Source organism: Crocodylus siamensis, chromosome 8 (assembly GCF_052110815.1).
Source record: "Crocodylus siamensis isolate JL-2025a chromosome 8, ASM5211081v1, whole genome shotgun sequence".
Taxonomy (NCBI): Eukaryota; Metazoa; Chordata; order Crocodylia; family Crocodylidae; genus Crocodylus; species Crocodylus siamensis.
In genome coordinates, this window is record NC_143402.1 from 73,598,101 (window position 1) to 73,613,620 (window position 15,520).

General features: G+C 41.3%; 1 protein-coding gene across 1 annotated transcript in view; it reads right to left on the reverse strand.

Moving 5' to 3' along the window:
• SMURF2 (SMAD specific E3 ubiquitin protein ligase 2) overlaps positions 1–15,520 on the reverse strand; it is a 101,103-nt gene that overhangs the window by 13,379 nt on the left and 72,204 nt on the right. The window contains exons 9-12 of the mRNA XM_090059575.1: positions 13,672–13,756; positions 6,113–6,271; positions 1,655–1,865; positions 252–355 (exon numbers count right to left, since the gene is read on the reverse strand). Coding sequence (XP_089915701.1) covers positions 252–355; positions 1,655–1,865; positions 6,113–6,271; positions 13,672–13,756 — 559 coding nt within the window. The remainder of the gene's footprint in view (positions 1–251; positions 356–1,654; positions 1,866–6,112; positions 6,272–13,671; positions 13,757–15,520) is intronic.

Below are 15,520 nucleotides of genomic sequence, written 5' to 3' on the forward strand. Positions count from 1 at the left end.
GAAGATGGACTTATCTTCAGTAAAGTTACAAGAGGCACATCTCACATTAAGACACATCTATACTAAAGTTTGCATGATACTTCTCCTCTTAAAAAAAAAAAAAAAAATCAGAAAACTGAGGGACATCTTGTTGGCATACAGTTAGTTACTAGAACATATTTTAAAAACAACCCCCTTCAAAACAGACAGAGCTTAGAAACAAAGCATAGGTAATAAATACACTGGACAGTCTGGCACATGTCTTTGTTTACCTGGCAACCCCTCCATAGTCAAGGCCTTCTTCTCCCCGAAATTTTATCATTAATCGCTTCCACAGGTCTTTAGGCCTCATCTTCATGACTTGCCGGTAAGACTCCTGAAATTATATGGCACGTTGTCATATTCACCACTATTTAAAGATATAAAGGCTATTATTCTCTGCTATAAATAATTAATCGTGCAATTCTCAGACCCTAAAGCAGAGGGTATTCCTTGATTTAGTAACTAGCATTTTTCAGATAACAGATTCTAACTGACATTTTCTACAAATAGGGCATTACCAGTCAAATAAAAAATATGCCAGAAAAGCTTATACCCTTCAATTGCTTGTGGTATGCAGAAACATTATTTTTTGTTTTATTTTATCCTCCTGTAGCTTCCACAAGTAATTACAAACTGTAACTGTGAGTAAACTGCTTAGGAGATTAGATGTCCTATATAAGCCCTTATTTTTCCTATCTGACAAGACAACAAACATGGGCATCTGTTGAAGGTGAGTACAGGAACAAGTGTGCAAGGAAGCATTTTAAAGAACATCAACTCCTGCAAGAACCGAATGGCCTCTGCTAGTCAGAAATCTGCAGACCTAGAGTAACTGTGTCAGTAACACCTGGACACTGGTGTTTGGAAAGGATGAAGAAAGGAGAGTAGGAAGTATATGAATAACTGGCAACTGAAACAAGAGTATGTCTTCTGTGCACTTGCAATATCACACTCCCAATTTTGCTTCTCAGACCAGCAGGGCTTGGGTGTGCCCTGGAGCCAGCATAGTTATCCCCAAAAACAGGGGAACAGACTCTATGCTCCTGTGCAGTGATCCTCCCCTTTCCAGCTGATTAAGGAGTGATGTGACAGTCTCCAAAGGGAAGAGCCATCCAAATCCTCCTTGGCTAGAACGAGTGACTACACTGTAGGACTTTGAAGGGTGAGGGTGGAGTAAAAGGTGTGGGAAAAGAGTGATGAAATTCTCAGGGAGGCAAACTTCTCCAAAATGACAAAAGCATATGATTAATGGCACAAAATTCCAATGAGAACATTGTGTGCCTGGGTGTCTCCTGTCCCTTGAGAGTAATTGCATTAAATTCTCTAATTTTGGAAAAATCTAACAAGAAATATGCTGCTTAGTCAAATACTGCAGATCAAAGCTATTCAATGTGCAATTTACTCAAATCCTATTTGTAAGAGAAGGGTGTAGAATGTCTTCTTAAATCTATAATTTACCCTGGTTGCCATACATATCTGGGAAAGAGATTAAATGCCACCTCCACCGAATACAAGTCCCCAACCATATTCTCTTCTCAGCCTTCACCACACCACGTACCGCCCCGCTTATGGGTCTCTCCCTCCCCCACCTTCCTCGTTGTGTCTGGTAAAAACAGGTCAGTACGTGGATTACCTCAAAAATCTCTTCCCTGGAGACCTCGATACGACAGTGGCCTGCTTGTGGTTGTTGCTGTGACAATTCTTGTCGCAGAATCTTAAGTTTCTGCACGAGGTCTCGCTTATACCGCGGGACAGTCAGACACTCAGCCTCATCCGGAAGCTGGCACAAGGACACTACCTGCTGCTGCTGTTGGTGCTGCTGATCCTTGAGCTGGTTCTGACGGCTGAAAAGCATAAGCATAGCTGTTTTCAGACATTCAAGTCATATGCACATTATTTTCCTCTCTAAACTTTTTCAAGTTTTGGTATTTACCAAAACAAGTTCTAATAAAATATGGTTAACTACTCTCATTACATTTAAAAGGAAAAGTTCCAGGGCAGCTTGAGGAGAAAAAAAAAAAAAAGATTTTATCCTGACTAGAGACATATGCTTCTGTCTTTCTTGGCAATTATCAGCTAGTTTTAGAGTTTGTTATTTCCATTAGTGCTAGCTACAAGGTATGTAAAAGGTTATAGCACTATATAATAAGGCATTATCCATACAGTTTTACTACCAAGCTGCTGACACTGAATTTCTCAGATACCATTTCCAAATTTCCTTTGCGTGTTTTACTTTCCTCCATTTTAAAATTCAGGGATATGCCAAGCACTACACCTCTAATCTACAGTCAATACCACAGTCTGTTTTAAAAGGCTTGTCTGAAAAAGAGTAAGCTTACAAAAAGATGTTTGTACTGGCAGCTTGGCAAGGACTTTGTCCCTTGTACCTGGACTTGTCTGGACCACAGGAATGCAGGGAGTTCACATGTAACTAATTGGCACAGATAAACAAGTATTTTTACAAGCAGTTCTAAAAGATTTTAGAAAGCTCACTTCTAACTGTAGAAGTGAGTTAATCTTGCTACAGATGTATAAAAGTGTCCTCCTTGCACACAGTAAGTGGACATTGTTTATTTGACTTAGTTCTTTTCATAAGGCATATCAGAAACCACAGAGAGAAACAGCTACATTTTACTTAACCAATAAGGAAAAAAACCTCTATGTCAAACACAAAATAATATAGTGAATTTACTGTATAATGAAGGATTCAGGATATTTTGCAGCTGACAATAATTACATTATTTCTCAAAACTCACATACCAAAAATATTAAACATTTTAAAATGGCATAAATTTAAGTCTAGTGTCTGTTTTGAAACAAGATCTACTGGAAAGCTCTCCATGAAGTACTGGCCAGACAGAATTCATTTCCAGCAGGCTTTCCACCACTGCAGCATTCAGGGACGGCCATTTAAAAAAAAAAAAAAAAAAATCAAGAATACCCCCCAAAAAGAATCCTCCCAACTTGCTCCCCAGTTCTGATGCCCATGAAGTTCCTATTGTATCCATTATTTTAATGCAGTTTTTGCAGGGTAAAATAAAGAGGTAAAACTGTCACCCTGTGACCAAGAAGGTCACCACAGATCTTCCACGACCTGGTAGATGCTACAGTTTAAGAGCCACTGTAATAAGGGACATTCCAAAAATCACACAGTCACTCAGAGCTTAATGGTAGCACACGCTTTTTCAGGGCTCTAAGGAAGAAAATGTTCTACTACTAGGCCTTTGACCACAAAATGAACTAACCATTATCTGCCAGAAGCACTCAAAATAGCAGACACAACCACCTAAAAGACTTCTGCTAGATCAATTTTTTATTAATAATATTTTGTAATGAAATGTACATTTTGATCATAAGCTAACTGACTGAAGGGGGAAAATACTGAGGAAATGCAATTAAATTTTCCTCCCTTTCCTTCTGTTATTGCAAATCTGCTCTAAAAATTATCAGTCTAAAGAAAAAAGAAAGGGATTAAAATAATTCAAGGAGGAAGGCAGGCAACACAGCTCAATGTTATCCTAAAGCATGCTAGTTGGCCAAGGTTGACCATGGTCTCAAAATCCAGTCTTCTGTGTTTCTGTAGTCCCCATCATTTTTACCTTGTGCCATGAGATGTGACCATAGGATTCACATTATATACATTTCATCTACTTGAGGGTAACTTTTGATGATGAAGAAATTTAAAAGGAATTCATTATTTTATTTCCTGTAGCACATTCTAATACCATAAGGAACAAGCCAGTAAAAACATCCCTTGTAACAGGCCTACCAGAAACGTAATACTATATACCTCACTAAAGTTAGTAGCTTGTAGACACGAAGCCAATTAAATTCAGTCTTTAATGAAAAGAAGGAAATCTGTAACATCAGCGTGAGTTACAGCACTTGAAACAACAACAGGTTTGGAAGGAGAAAAATTAAATAGCATCAGCCAAATCTGACCAAATATAATCACAATGAAGCCCTAGCTAAATACTTATTAGCGTTTAAGATAATACAGCTATTGCTAGCATTAGTGTTTTACCATCATTTCTTACTTCTGTTCATTGCTGGCTTTTGATATTTACAACACTGGAAAACTGATCATTTCTGTCTCCAAAGCTATATACTCAATGAAGCATTTAACTATTTCAGCTCTTAAACCAAAACACTCTTCCCATATCCTGGTACAATACAAGAATAAACACCAGAAAAAGATTTATCAGGCAGCAAACTTTGCTGATGACACTGTTGGTTGAATTTCTGAAATCCTTTCCTGATGAAAGACAGATGTACAAATGAAAAAGTATTTAAGCACGTTGCAATAGCTCTTACAGCTTAAAGAAGTGCAAAGTACGGTTCTGTGGTTTTGGAGCTTGCAAATCAAACTGGATTTTCCTGATGCAAAGCTAGCTGCCTTTTGTGAGCCACAAAAACATGTCAAATCAACTATTAGATCATGGCTGGCTTATAAATATGTATGAAATGGCAACTGGAGGACCTAAACAGACTACACCAACCAAATACTCTCTAATTTTCTGAAAAAACCCATTTAATTGATTTTGCTACAAAAAGTGACTATATTTAATTTTAAACTAATCTGTTATGTTCTGGGTGTGTGCAGGTTCCTAAAATATACCTGGGAAATTCAGGTTCAATGTCAGCAGGCAGCTAAAGCAGCATGGAATTTAAATGCTGTTAAAAAAAAGATTTAAAAAAAAAAAAAATCAGATAAAAAAATTTTCAAATTACAAAAATTAACCGTTTTGTTTTGCAAAAAGCCAGCTTGTGTGCACTACAAGGACCTAAATCAAATGCCCATAAAACACAAAAATGTAATCTTGAAAACAGAAAACATTTTTCCTCTTATGTCCAGCTGAAGTCTCCTCTCTCATCACTCTGGATTCCAGGGATGGATCATTCAGACAAAAATTGTTGGCCTTAAACGGTTTGGGACAACTTTTTAGACCATGTCACAAGTCACACAAGAAGTTTTCTGGCCATTTTTGAAGCCTGGTTTGTTCTTCTACCTGCTCACTCTGGACACGATCTCCTCTGCTCTTCCCTGTGACTGACAGCCATGAGGAAAACCTATTGCTACCTCTCCCACATGCCTCTTTGCACTGGTTGCATATGACTTTTTTGTCCACTCCATTAAACACCTCAATAGTATTATGCAGGTATTTCCCAATACAACGGCATTATAAAAGGTGTTAATGGGAGACATAATACAGTCAAATTCCAATAGCATACATTTGTATGCGTCTTGGTTTCTATATTTAGTGAGAGAAAAACTCCTCCAATGGGAAATTAAGAATCCATGAAGAATTAAAGTAAGAACCAGCATTCCTCAGAGCTTTTATTTTTCTTTTCTGCTTATTTAAAACACTGTTATCTGCAAATGCCCAGTCACTAGGACATATGCCCTAGGGGGAGTTAGTGGAATACGTCATATTATATCTATATCTATCTATCTATATCTATATATATATATATATATATATCTTCCGATCTTTCCCTTTATTTAGTAGCAGTCTATCTTCCAGCAAGTACTATTTTCCGGTTCAGAACATTTTGAACCCTCTTACTCAAATGATGCTGGACTAGAGACAGGAGTTAAAAAAATCCAGATTATGAAAGAAGAATTAGCTACCTGCTGTCTTGCCCTATGTATTAATCTTTTATTTTAATTTTTTTAAATTATAGCTTCAAATACTAAAAGCTACAGGCAATGCAAAAAGGGGAGCAGGTGCTGCTTCTGCTGCCTCTAGGGAAATGCCACTGTGCCATACTGTACCTAGACAGGTGCAATATGGCATCTCCCTTCTACTCAGTGGCACTCAGTGGCAGGCCCCCACCATCAAGTCACAGTGGCTACAGCCCTCAAAGGACAGTAGGGTTAGAATAAAGTAAATCAGGACTCTCTTCTTGCGCTATGTTATAGGGCAGACATTTGTGTGTATGTTATAACACACACAGGTTGGAGGCAAACTTTTGTAGAAAGTTCATATAACACAGACAAAAAACACCTTAGTTTATATCAAGCACTCTCAAGTGGCACTTTCATTTTAAATACTAAATTAAATACAAGCCGGACACTTGAGATGCTTACTTTAAGACTAAATGCAAGTTAGCAGATAGCCGGGGATCTGTAAACTGCGTTGTCCTGTTGTTATGGTCAACAAAATAAACTCTGCCTGTTGCTGTATTTCGGATCTCCCATCCAGGAGGCAGTGGACCAAGCTCTTCACAATTGATGTTGCTAAGATCCCTACAAAAACAAATATAAAATGAAAAAGACCTCAGCACTTGGCCTCTGAGCCAAACAAGTGTAAATGTAACAGAACAATTCCATGAAGTCTGAGAAAATGTATTGTTTCAGAAACTTGATCTGTTCAGCTGGAATCTCGACTCCCAAGCCCACCAAAGAAAAAAGAAAAAGCAGCAGCACATGTGCCAGTATACAAGCCTCAGGAAAACTTACCAAATAACCTTCATTTTTACAAAATAACTTCAGACATTAATTTAGTACAGGCTTAAGACAGAAATAAAAGCAGCTGCCATATCTGCCAACAAGGGCTGCACCTCTATACTAGTTTTGACAGCAAACATTTTTTTAAATAACATTAGTCATGTATGGAACTCTGAATCACATTTAAAAACTACAAAACAATATTGCATTTCTGAGTGGTTCTATTTTGCATGAAAATTTATGTACGCAATAGGCACCCATGCCACAGGCTGCTTCCGACCGCTTCAAAAAAAGCATACAAACAGATCTTTAAACAAGGTGAGGATACATATACACATCACAATGCCATGCTGTGAAGACAAACCCAACCCAGCCCTGCCCTGCCAACATACCCAAAGTTGGCTTTGTTCAACTCTATTGAACCTAGAACATAAGCTGCTTTTGTAGATTAACTTAACATGAATGCTTGGATTTAAAAAATTGCAGAAAGTTATTCCTGAATTCCTTCCCGACCCTAACTGCTAGGTTCATATACACATCCATATTTCATCCTCAGATATGCCAGCCCAATTTCTATTGATATGCTGGGGAACACAGCATAAAAGGATGAAATATGGGCCCCAAATACATTGATTGTGGGGTCTGTTTCACTGCATTTTTATACAACTAGCTACATTTCAGTTTTCAGTGCATAATTTTGTATCTGTCTGTAAAAGGTACGGTATTCAGATTCTAACATGTTTATTGAAAACCTACCACTTGCACTATGCCTCTTGTAAGCTCTTGCAGGACACAAGCACAGTGGTACTGCTTTTCATTCATAAACGAGTACTGTTAGTGCAAAAAGTTACAAAAGTGAATTAAGGGTACTCAAAAGTTTGCAAGTTTAAAAAAGGCCCAGCAAGGGCATAAGCCTCATTAGAGTCCCGGCTCTGGTGCGAGACGTGCGAGTGTAAGCTCGCTGAGCCCCCGTGAGCAGCGACCCCAGGACCCCCGACAAGCCCTGGCCTGCCGGCACATAAGCAGGGACCCATGGAGGGAGGGACCTAGTCAGCTGGAAGCAGGCTAAGTGGGCTGAGGAGGGTCACCCCCCACCCTGGCTCCTACTTCACCCAGCCCCCCAGGGAGCCGCGTGACCGGAGCCTTGCAAACAGGCGTGCTCCTAGGCCCAGCACGCGACTTAGCGCGTGAGTTTGCCTCAGGCCCTGCCTGTGAGCCCCCCCAGAGTAAGCAGTCCCAGCCGTAGCCAGCTCACCAGCGGCATGACATGGATGGGCACATGCTGCACCCCGAGGGGTCTGCAGCCCCCCATCTGGCACCTTGGAGACCACCACCCAGACGGAGCCCACGGTTCCAGGCTCCACACAGACAGAGCCCCTGGCTCTTGGCTGCAGGGGCTGCCTGTTGCTTTTTCAGGCTCTGGGGCCAGGGAGCATGGCCACTTCCCTTTGTGGGGTCTGCTCCTTACTGGGGTCTCTGGTGCGCCAGCTGACTCCTACTGCCAGGCCCTTTCCCCCGGGAGGCAGAGGATAGACCATGGTCTCTCTCCAGGAAAAGGGAGGACTTGGGGGCTCCCTTACTGTCCAGCTCAGGGCTTGGACCAAGGTGGCGAGGGGCCCTAAGGCCCGCCACACCAAGGCCCCTGCCCCGCTGGAGCTTTGCAACAGGTATGAACCTCTTGCAGCCCCAGCAGAGCCTGCTGAGTTGCCAGCTCCTGCAGGCAACACAGAGGACACTGTATCTACTCCCCCTGCTCTCCCCAAGACCAAATGCAAAGTGTTTGTCATGGGAGACTCCATCCTGAGGAGAACTGAGGGGGCAATCTGCTGCCCCGAACTCTCAGCTCAGGAAGTTTGCTGTTTCCTGGGAGCCTGCATCCTAGACATTGCAGAGAAGATCCCTGGGCTCCTCCAGCCCACAGACCACTATCCCACGCTCCTCATCCATGTGGGCACCAATGACACGGCTTGGAGCGCTCCCAGCCAGGTCATGAGGCGCTACAGGGACTTGGGAGCAGGGCTAAAGGGTCTGGGGGCACAGATGGTGTTCTTGTCAATCCTCCCAGACTCAGGCTATGGGCTGAGGAGGGAGAGGAGGATCCAGGTAGTAACCAAAGACTGTGGAAAATAAAAAGTCCTTTTTTTAGATATGTGGGGAGCTGGAGGAAAAGCTAGGACAACACTGGACCCCTGCTGAACCAGATGGGGCAACTGACAACTGACGCCCAGGAAAAGCAAACTTGCTAAATGGGTACTTTGTGTCAGTTTTTCCACCAGTTCCATGGGGCGGCCCTGCCCACTGCGGGTCAGGGAAGCCCAGGTGAGAGGGATTCCTTGCCCTCCATCGAATCTGACCTTGTGAAGGAACACCTCGACAGGCTGGATACCTTCAGGTCAGCCAGCCCTGATGGGTTACAGCCAAGGGTACTCAGGGAGCTGGCGAGCATCATAGCTTATCCCCTGGCATGGATCTTCAAGAGCTCTTGGGGCTCTGGTGAAGTGCCCAATCATTGGAAGAAGGCCAATGTCATGCCTGTCTTCAAGAAAGGGAGAAAAGTGGATCTGGCAAACAACAGGCCCATCAGCCTGACCTCTATCCCGGGGAAGGTCTTGGAAAAGATTATCAAGGAGGCCATCCTTAACAGACTAGCTGAAGGCAATATCCTGAGGGATACCCAGCACGGGTTTGTTGCAGGTAGGTCTCGCTTGACCAATTTCATTTCCTTTTATGACCAAGTGACATCACCTGGACAAGGGGGAAGAGATCGATATTGTATATCTTGACTTTAAAAAAGCCTTTGATCTGGTATCCCACAATCACCTCTTGGCTACACCAAACTCTGAGGTAAAGCATCCACACCCGAGGACAGGAGGGTGATCCAAGTGGATCTTGACAGGCTCATGAAATGGGCGGATGAGAACCTGATGGTGTTCAACACTGAAAAATGCAAGGTTCTCCTCCTAGGGAGGAAAAACCTGCACCATGCTTATAGGCTTGGTAGTGCTACGCTGGTTAGTACTACAGATGAAAGGGACTTGGGGGTCATGGTTGAGCACAAGATGAACACAAGCCTTCAGTGTGATGCTGTGGCTAGTAAAGTGAGCAAAAACGCTGGCTTGCATCCATAGATGCTTCTCAAACAAATCCCGGGATGTCATTCTCCCCTTGTACTCGGCCTTGGTGAGGCCACAGCTAGAGTACTGCATCCAGTTTTGGGCTCCGCAATTCAAAAAGGATGTGGAGAAGCTTGAGAGGGTGCAGAGGAGAGCCACGCGCATGGTCAGAGGTCAGGGACCTTATGATGAGAGGCTGAGAACCATGGGGCTCTTCAGCCTGGAAAAGCGCTGGCTCAGGGGTGATCTGATGGCCACCTATAAGTTTATCGGGGTGCTCATCAGGATCTGGGGGAACATCTGTTCACCAAAGTGCCCCAAGGGATGACAAGACTGAATGGGCACAAACTCCGCCGCGACGTATTCAGGCTGGACATAAGAAAGAACTCTTCACTGTCTGAGCCCTCAAGTTTTGGAATAGACTGCTGCTGGAGGTGGTTCAAGCACCCACTTTGAATGCCTTCAAGAGACATTTGGATGCTTATCTTGCTGGGATCCTATGATCCCTGCTGACTTCCTGGCCCTGGGGCAGGGGGCTGGACTCGATGATCCTCTGGGGTCCCTTCCAGCCCAAATGTCTATGAAATCTATGAAAGTAGCAGAGTAAAATGAGATAATCTATGTAAGTCTTTTCAGATTGAGCAATAGATACTAAGCAAGTAGGGTGTTTTTACACATGCTCCGGGGTGGGGGAGGACAGAATTTTAATTAGAGTGGTAATTAAAATGCTTGCAATGTCTCCTGCATTCAGCGTCCCACATTTCAAAATGGCAGCAGGTACATGAACTAAAGCTCATTCGACGAGCCTGCCACCAGCCTGAAACACAGGAACATTGAATAGATGAGACGCTGAAGCACGCGGGAGTGCTCGGATTAGACTGCTCCAGCAGACGTGATTAATTTGCTCTGACGTGTTCTAATCAGAACGCATCAGAGCATGTGTATAGGTGCCCATAAAGTTCAATTTTGTTCAAAGTGTTTTAATTAATGGCTAATGTGTAAACTCACTGACCCAGTGGTTCCCAACCTTTTTCTGCTGCGACCCATTGCTGGGAGTAGAATGCGGCGGCAGCGGTGGCCGGAGGGCAGGGGAGCTCCCACATGCAGCGCATCTTGTCCATTGTGTGCGGTGCTGCCGGCATTGCACCCACGACCCTCATTTGGGTCACAACCCGAGGTTGGGAACCACTGCACTAGCCTCTAATTAAATACCTTCCTTCCCCAACTATGACTAAACACAACAACTCCCATCTTCAAATTCCAGTTTGAGAAGCTTTTGTTGCTCTTAATTATATAAAGAAAGGGACCAAAGACAATAGTTACTTTTTCCTGCCACCATTCCAAAATAATAGGGTTTTAGTCTGGTTTAAAACATTTCAAGAAAAGAAGCTTCCCTATTTCCTTAGAAAATAAAGCTAAGCTGATAATAATAAAGATAAGATAATAAAGCTAATAATGCATCTTAATCCTGTATGGGATTCCTCTCCTGATATTCCTCTTACCCTTTTCCCTCTCAATTAACCATATTACTCCCTCATCCCTCCACCACATTAACTAGTGTTATTAGGATGGATCTGTTCAGAGTGGTGGCAGCCACATCTATGCATTACAGGAATTACAGATTTCTCTCTTTTCTTGGGTCCACAATTTACAGCTATAGATATGAGCCTGATGCATGAGAAAATGTAGCTGTCTAGCTGCCTGACTACACCTACAAGCCATGTAAAATGTCTATACGCCTTCATTTTCAACAGCAATTATTTAAGGCACAAAAAGATGTGGCTAAATTAAGGGCAATTTACAAAGTACATCCCATATACAATATACAGACTTTTTCAAAAAGCCAATGAAGGTAATACCGCCCAGGGGGCATAAACGGTATGGCAGGCATGATGTAGGGGAAGATTTTCTAAGATACTCACAGCAGGCCTAATTGCCTTTTATGCTTTAGAAAAACTTGGAAAAAAATTCCAGGAGTCTCAGGACCACCTCTCACAACAAAGACTATTTTTCTATCCAAGCAGCAGCGTTAAAAACTGTGGAAGGGTCACCTTGTCATTAAAACTTTAATTTTTGTTTTTTAAGCTCTGGCTTTAAAACAACTTACCCACTGTGGGCAACTGCCATCCATCACCATGGAAATGAACATAAGCAGCAGGCAACAGTTATCAGAATTCATACGAAAGTCAATGCCAGCTGCCAATTTAGGGCTGCACATATCATTTTTATATTAGCATCCACCCATTTCAGGAGGCAATGACGTGCAAGTGCTTCCACAATGCTAACAAGCATTTTTTTTTTTTTTTAAGACTTCAACGATAATTCCACTGTTCCCCTTCTCCAAAACCATCCCCTTTTCCAATGGGGAGAACGCTGAACTGGAAACCTCTTACAAACTGGACATGGAATGACCTACTGGATTAGACTGTCCATCTCCCTACCAATCTTTTTTGAAAAGATTTCTTAGCACTTACTCTAAAAGTTAAGTGTTTAAAAAAAACAGGCCTCTTGATCTCCCTTGGGATAATACAGTGATACATCTTGCTGACGAATGGTATTTGCCCCCGACATTCTTCTTGAGTTTTGCTTTTCTTAATTAATCCTAGTTCCACCTGAAATTTCTTTGTAACACAAAATATATTTTCAAATTCCTGGTTTTACAGATGTCAGGTTTATATTCCCCTTTAAGTGGTAAATCAAGTTGTAGGTACTTATCTGTTTGACTCTTTACAAGTCAGTGCCTTCTTGCCTTCTTTGTAAATCTGGTTTTCTTTTTCTTAATTCCTTCCCATTTTTCTACTGGTAACAGTGACCCAAATTGAACCCATCATTTCAGAAAGTGTCACTGCAAAGCATTTAAAGGGAAAACAGGATTCTGGTCCCTTTTGCTTGATAAAAGGATGCATCTCCATATGCAGCCTAAAAATGCACTGCCTCCTTCACTACCCTGCTGCATTAAACTCCTGTCTAATGTCACATCCTCTATCTCACTCTTTCCAAGATTTCTATTGAACATCAGGAGTTCTACTGAATATCAGTGTTTCAAGTGATACTCCACAAAAACAATTACATTCTCCAAGTTATGACCACCCCTATATAACACCTCTAAATCTCTGTATATCACTGTCCTGAATGATGGTCTTAATACCTGCTTCCAAGCATATATGTGAACCTTACAAATCATTCCCCCTTTTCCACATCTTTAAAGGAAAAATATTTAATGAGAAGACAGCTAGCACCAAACCCTGTGGCAACTGCTATATTTGTCTCCCAGCTTAAAAAATCATTTTTCATTCCCCTTTATTTATAGTCTTTCAGCCAGTTTTAAAACTACTGGATGACAGTGCTCACATTCAAGCCAATCTGAACAAATGCGATTGCGAGACCATGAGGCTTTTTATCCAATGTGTTATTAAAACCCAATCATAAAACATCCACTTCATTTTCTTCAGTCTTTTTTTTTTTTTAATTCTATCAAAAAGTTATCCAGCTTGTCTGGCAAGATTTGCTCTTCATAAATTTCTACTGCCATTTTCTCAGTCTTATCTTCTATAAGCCAAATTTTTAGAAGAGCTCAATTTTCATTTAGGTACTGGGAATGAAGAAGTCAGAGTGCTGGAAGTACACAGCTCCCAGAAGCTCCCTCCTCTCTCCACTGGGAGCTGAGAACTTTACAGGGGGGGGCGGGGATGTCTGGTTTTGTTTTTAGATAATTCTCCTACTAGTTGTTCCAGATTTTCAAGGGAGAAAAAGCCAGACTTGGTTTTAAGCTGTGTTTCTAGCTGCTCCCTTTACTTCCTTCCATAAAGCCAGTTCAATTTACTCCCCGAAAGGCTACATCATCACTCAATTCTTTTAATTCTTTATTTCCTGCATGGGGTCAAATTTATTTTGAGGAGTAGCTTTTGTTAAGAGGACAACCTCTATTCCACCATAATAAAATTAGGGTTTTGTCAAGCAAAACAGTCTACCCATTCTCTTAAGTAGCATTCAGAAATGCAGTGCTGGAGAGCAAATAATTTTAAGAGAGTCCTGATTAAATTATTTCTAGCTGAGTTCTTAAAGACATATATATTCTTTTCTTACCTGGGTACTCTTGGATCATGCCATGTGCTTACACCAGTCTGAGTATGTAGGAAATAAACCTGGCCCTGCTGAGTTGTCCTTTGTTCTGTTAAATCAAGACAAATTAATATATATATAAAACAAGAAGAGACACAGGCGCACACAAAAACGGTGTCCATCATCCTCTCCCCACTTAATGCATCAAGATCAGGAACAAAGTTACTAGCCAAACTGCCTTAGTAGAAACGATCTGGAAACTCAGTCAAGTAAACAGATTTCTTATGCTAAAATAACTACGAACTGTCAAGAGACTGATATGCACACAAAATTAGGTTCCTGACAGGAGGCTTGTAGGTTGTAAAAGGTAACATAAGAAATACAAACCAGAGCCAATTAGCATAGCAGAAGCTTTGTTTTCCATATAGATGAGACCAAGATTTCTATAGTGTCACAATTATGAAAAAGCAGTACAATTTGTAGATGTGGACAGGAGAACAGTATGTTTCTTTTCTGAAGTTCACATCAGTCTATTACTAAACAAAGATTTCACTTTCCCCCAGAATTGTGCTTGCAACAGGATTACAAAACTTCAGCTAAACTTGGCTTTACTTGAGCTAAGACAATGTTTGAACTCTAGAATAACATATAATCACAAACACAGTTAACAAGAATAAGAATCCCATGTAAATGGGACCAAAAAGTATTACAAGAGTCTAAAGCAGATTTTTTGGCTAAACTGGCTTTAAAAAATTAAGACAGGGCATCACAGACATTATATCAGCCGTTCAACAACGTAGAAACATGTTTGAATAAGAAGTCTTTGTACCAGTCCTTCAGACCAACCAAATTTGGTAATGTTTCTCAAGTAGTCTAAGACAAAAGTATTTAAATATTCCCACAGCAGTACACTGGAAAGATTCTAGTTGCAAAAAAGATAAAGTCTGGACACAATATTCAGCAAGAATGCAGTCTTACATAGACAGCAAGAATTCAAGGCATCTATTAAATAGTCCATATTTATTTTAAAATATTATACTTTCCTTAAAAGTACAGTTAGATGTCCTTAACCTAGATATCTAGTTATAATCCATGACGTATAGGTATTTTCATAATGCCAGCTAACAGTGTGGAACACCCCATCAGCTGTAAAACTACCTTAAAAAATAGATTAGATGTTTAATGAAATTACAGTTCTCTCTATTCCAGTATTCTATAGCTATTATTGTGACCAGGAGTTCAATTGGTGGCTAAATGTTACAACTGTGAACTACTATAACCACTTGAATCAGCATTCATTCAATTGTTGAAGACTAACAAGACCATTTTTAAAACTATTTCTTGTATTAAGGCCTAGTAGATGGAGCACACAGGACTGTGGTTCAGGATTTCTGTGGTCTGTTCTTGGCTCTGTTGGGTGACCTGGGGCAAATCACTCTCTGCTCCAGCTACCTCATCTCTAAACTGGGGATGCTGATCCTCATCTTCTCTGTAAAACACTTAAATGAAAAATGCTACATGAGGTAGGAATAATCATCATCATCCCTGGTTGACAGCATGTCCCAACGCTCATATGGAATAGTAGTCATGGAAAGACTGTTGAGGTATAAATGTAACTCTTTAGTGTAACTCTACTCACAGGCAGTAGTGCTGGCATTACATTCAGCATCTCAAAATACCAGCTAGATGTAACCTATATGGATGAATCACAGCACATTCTTGGTTCCTCTCCAATGATGCCTGCACAATCCCATCTAGGACACCAATGACAATTAGTACTCACCTTGCTTTCTTGCCCATAACAATGATGCCTGGGCAATTGAGTGGCACAGGGACCCATAATGGCCACAGTATTCTAATAAGCTTTGGTGTC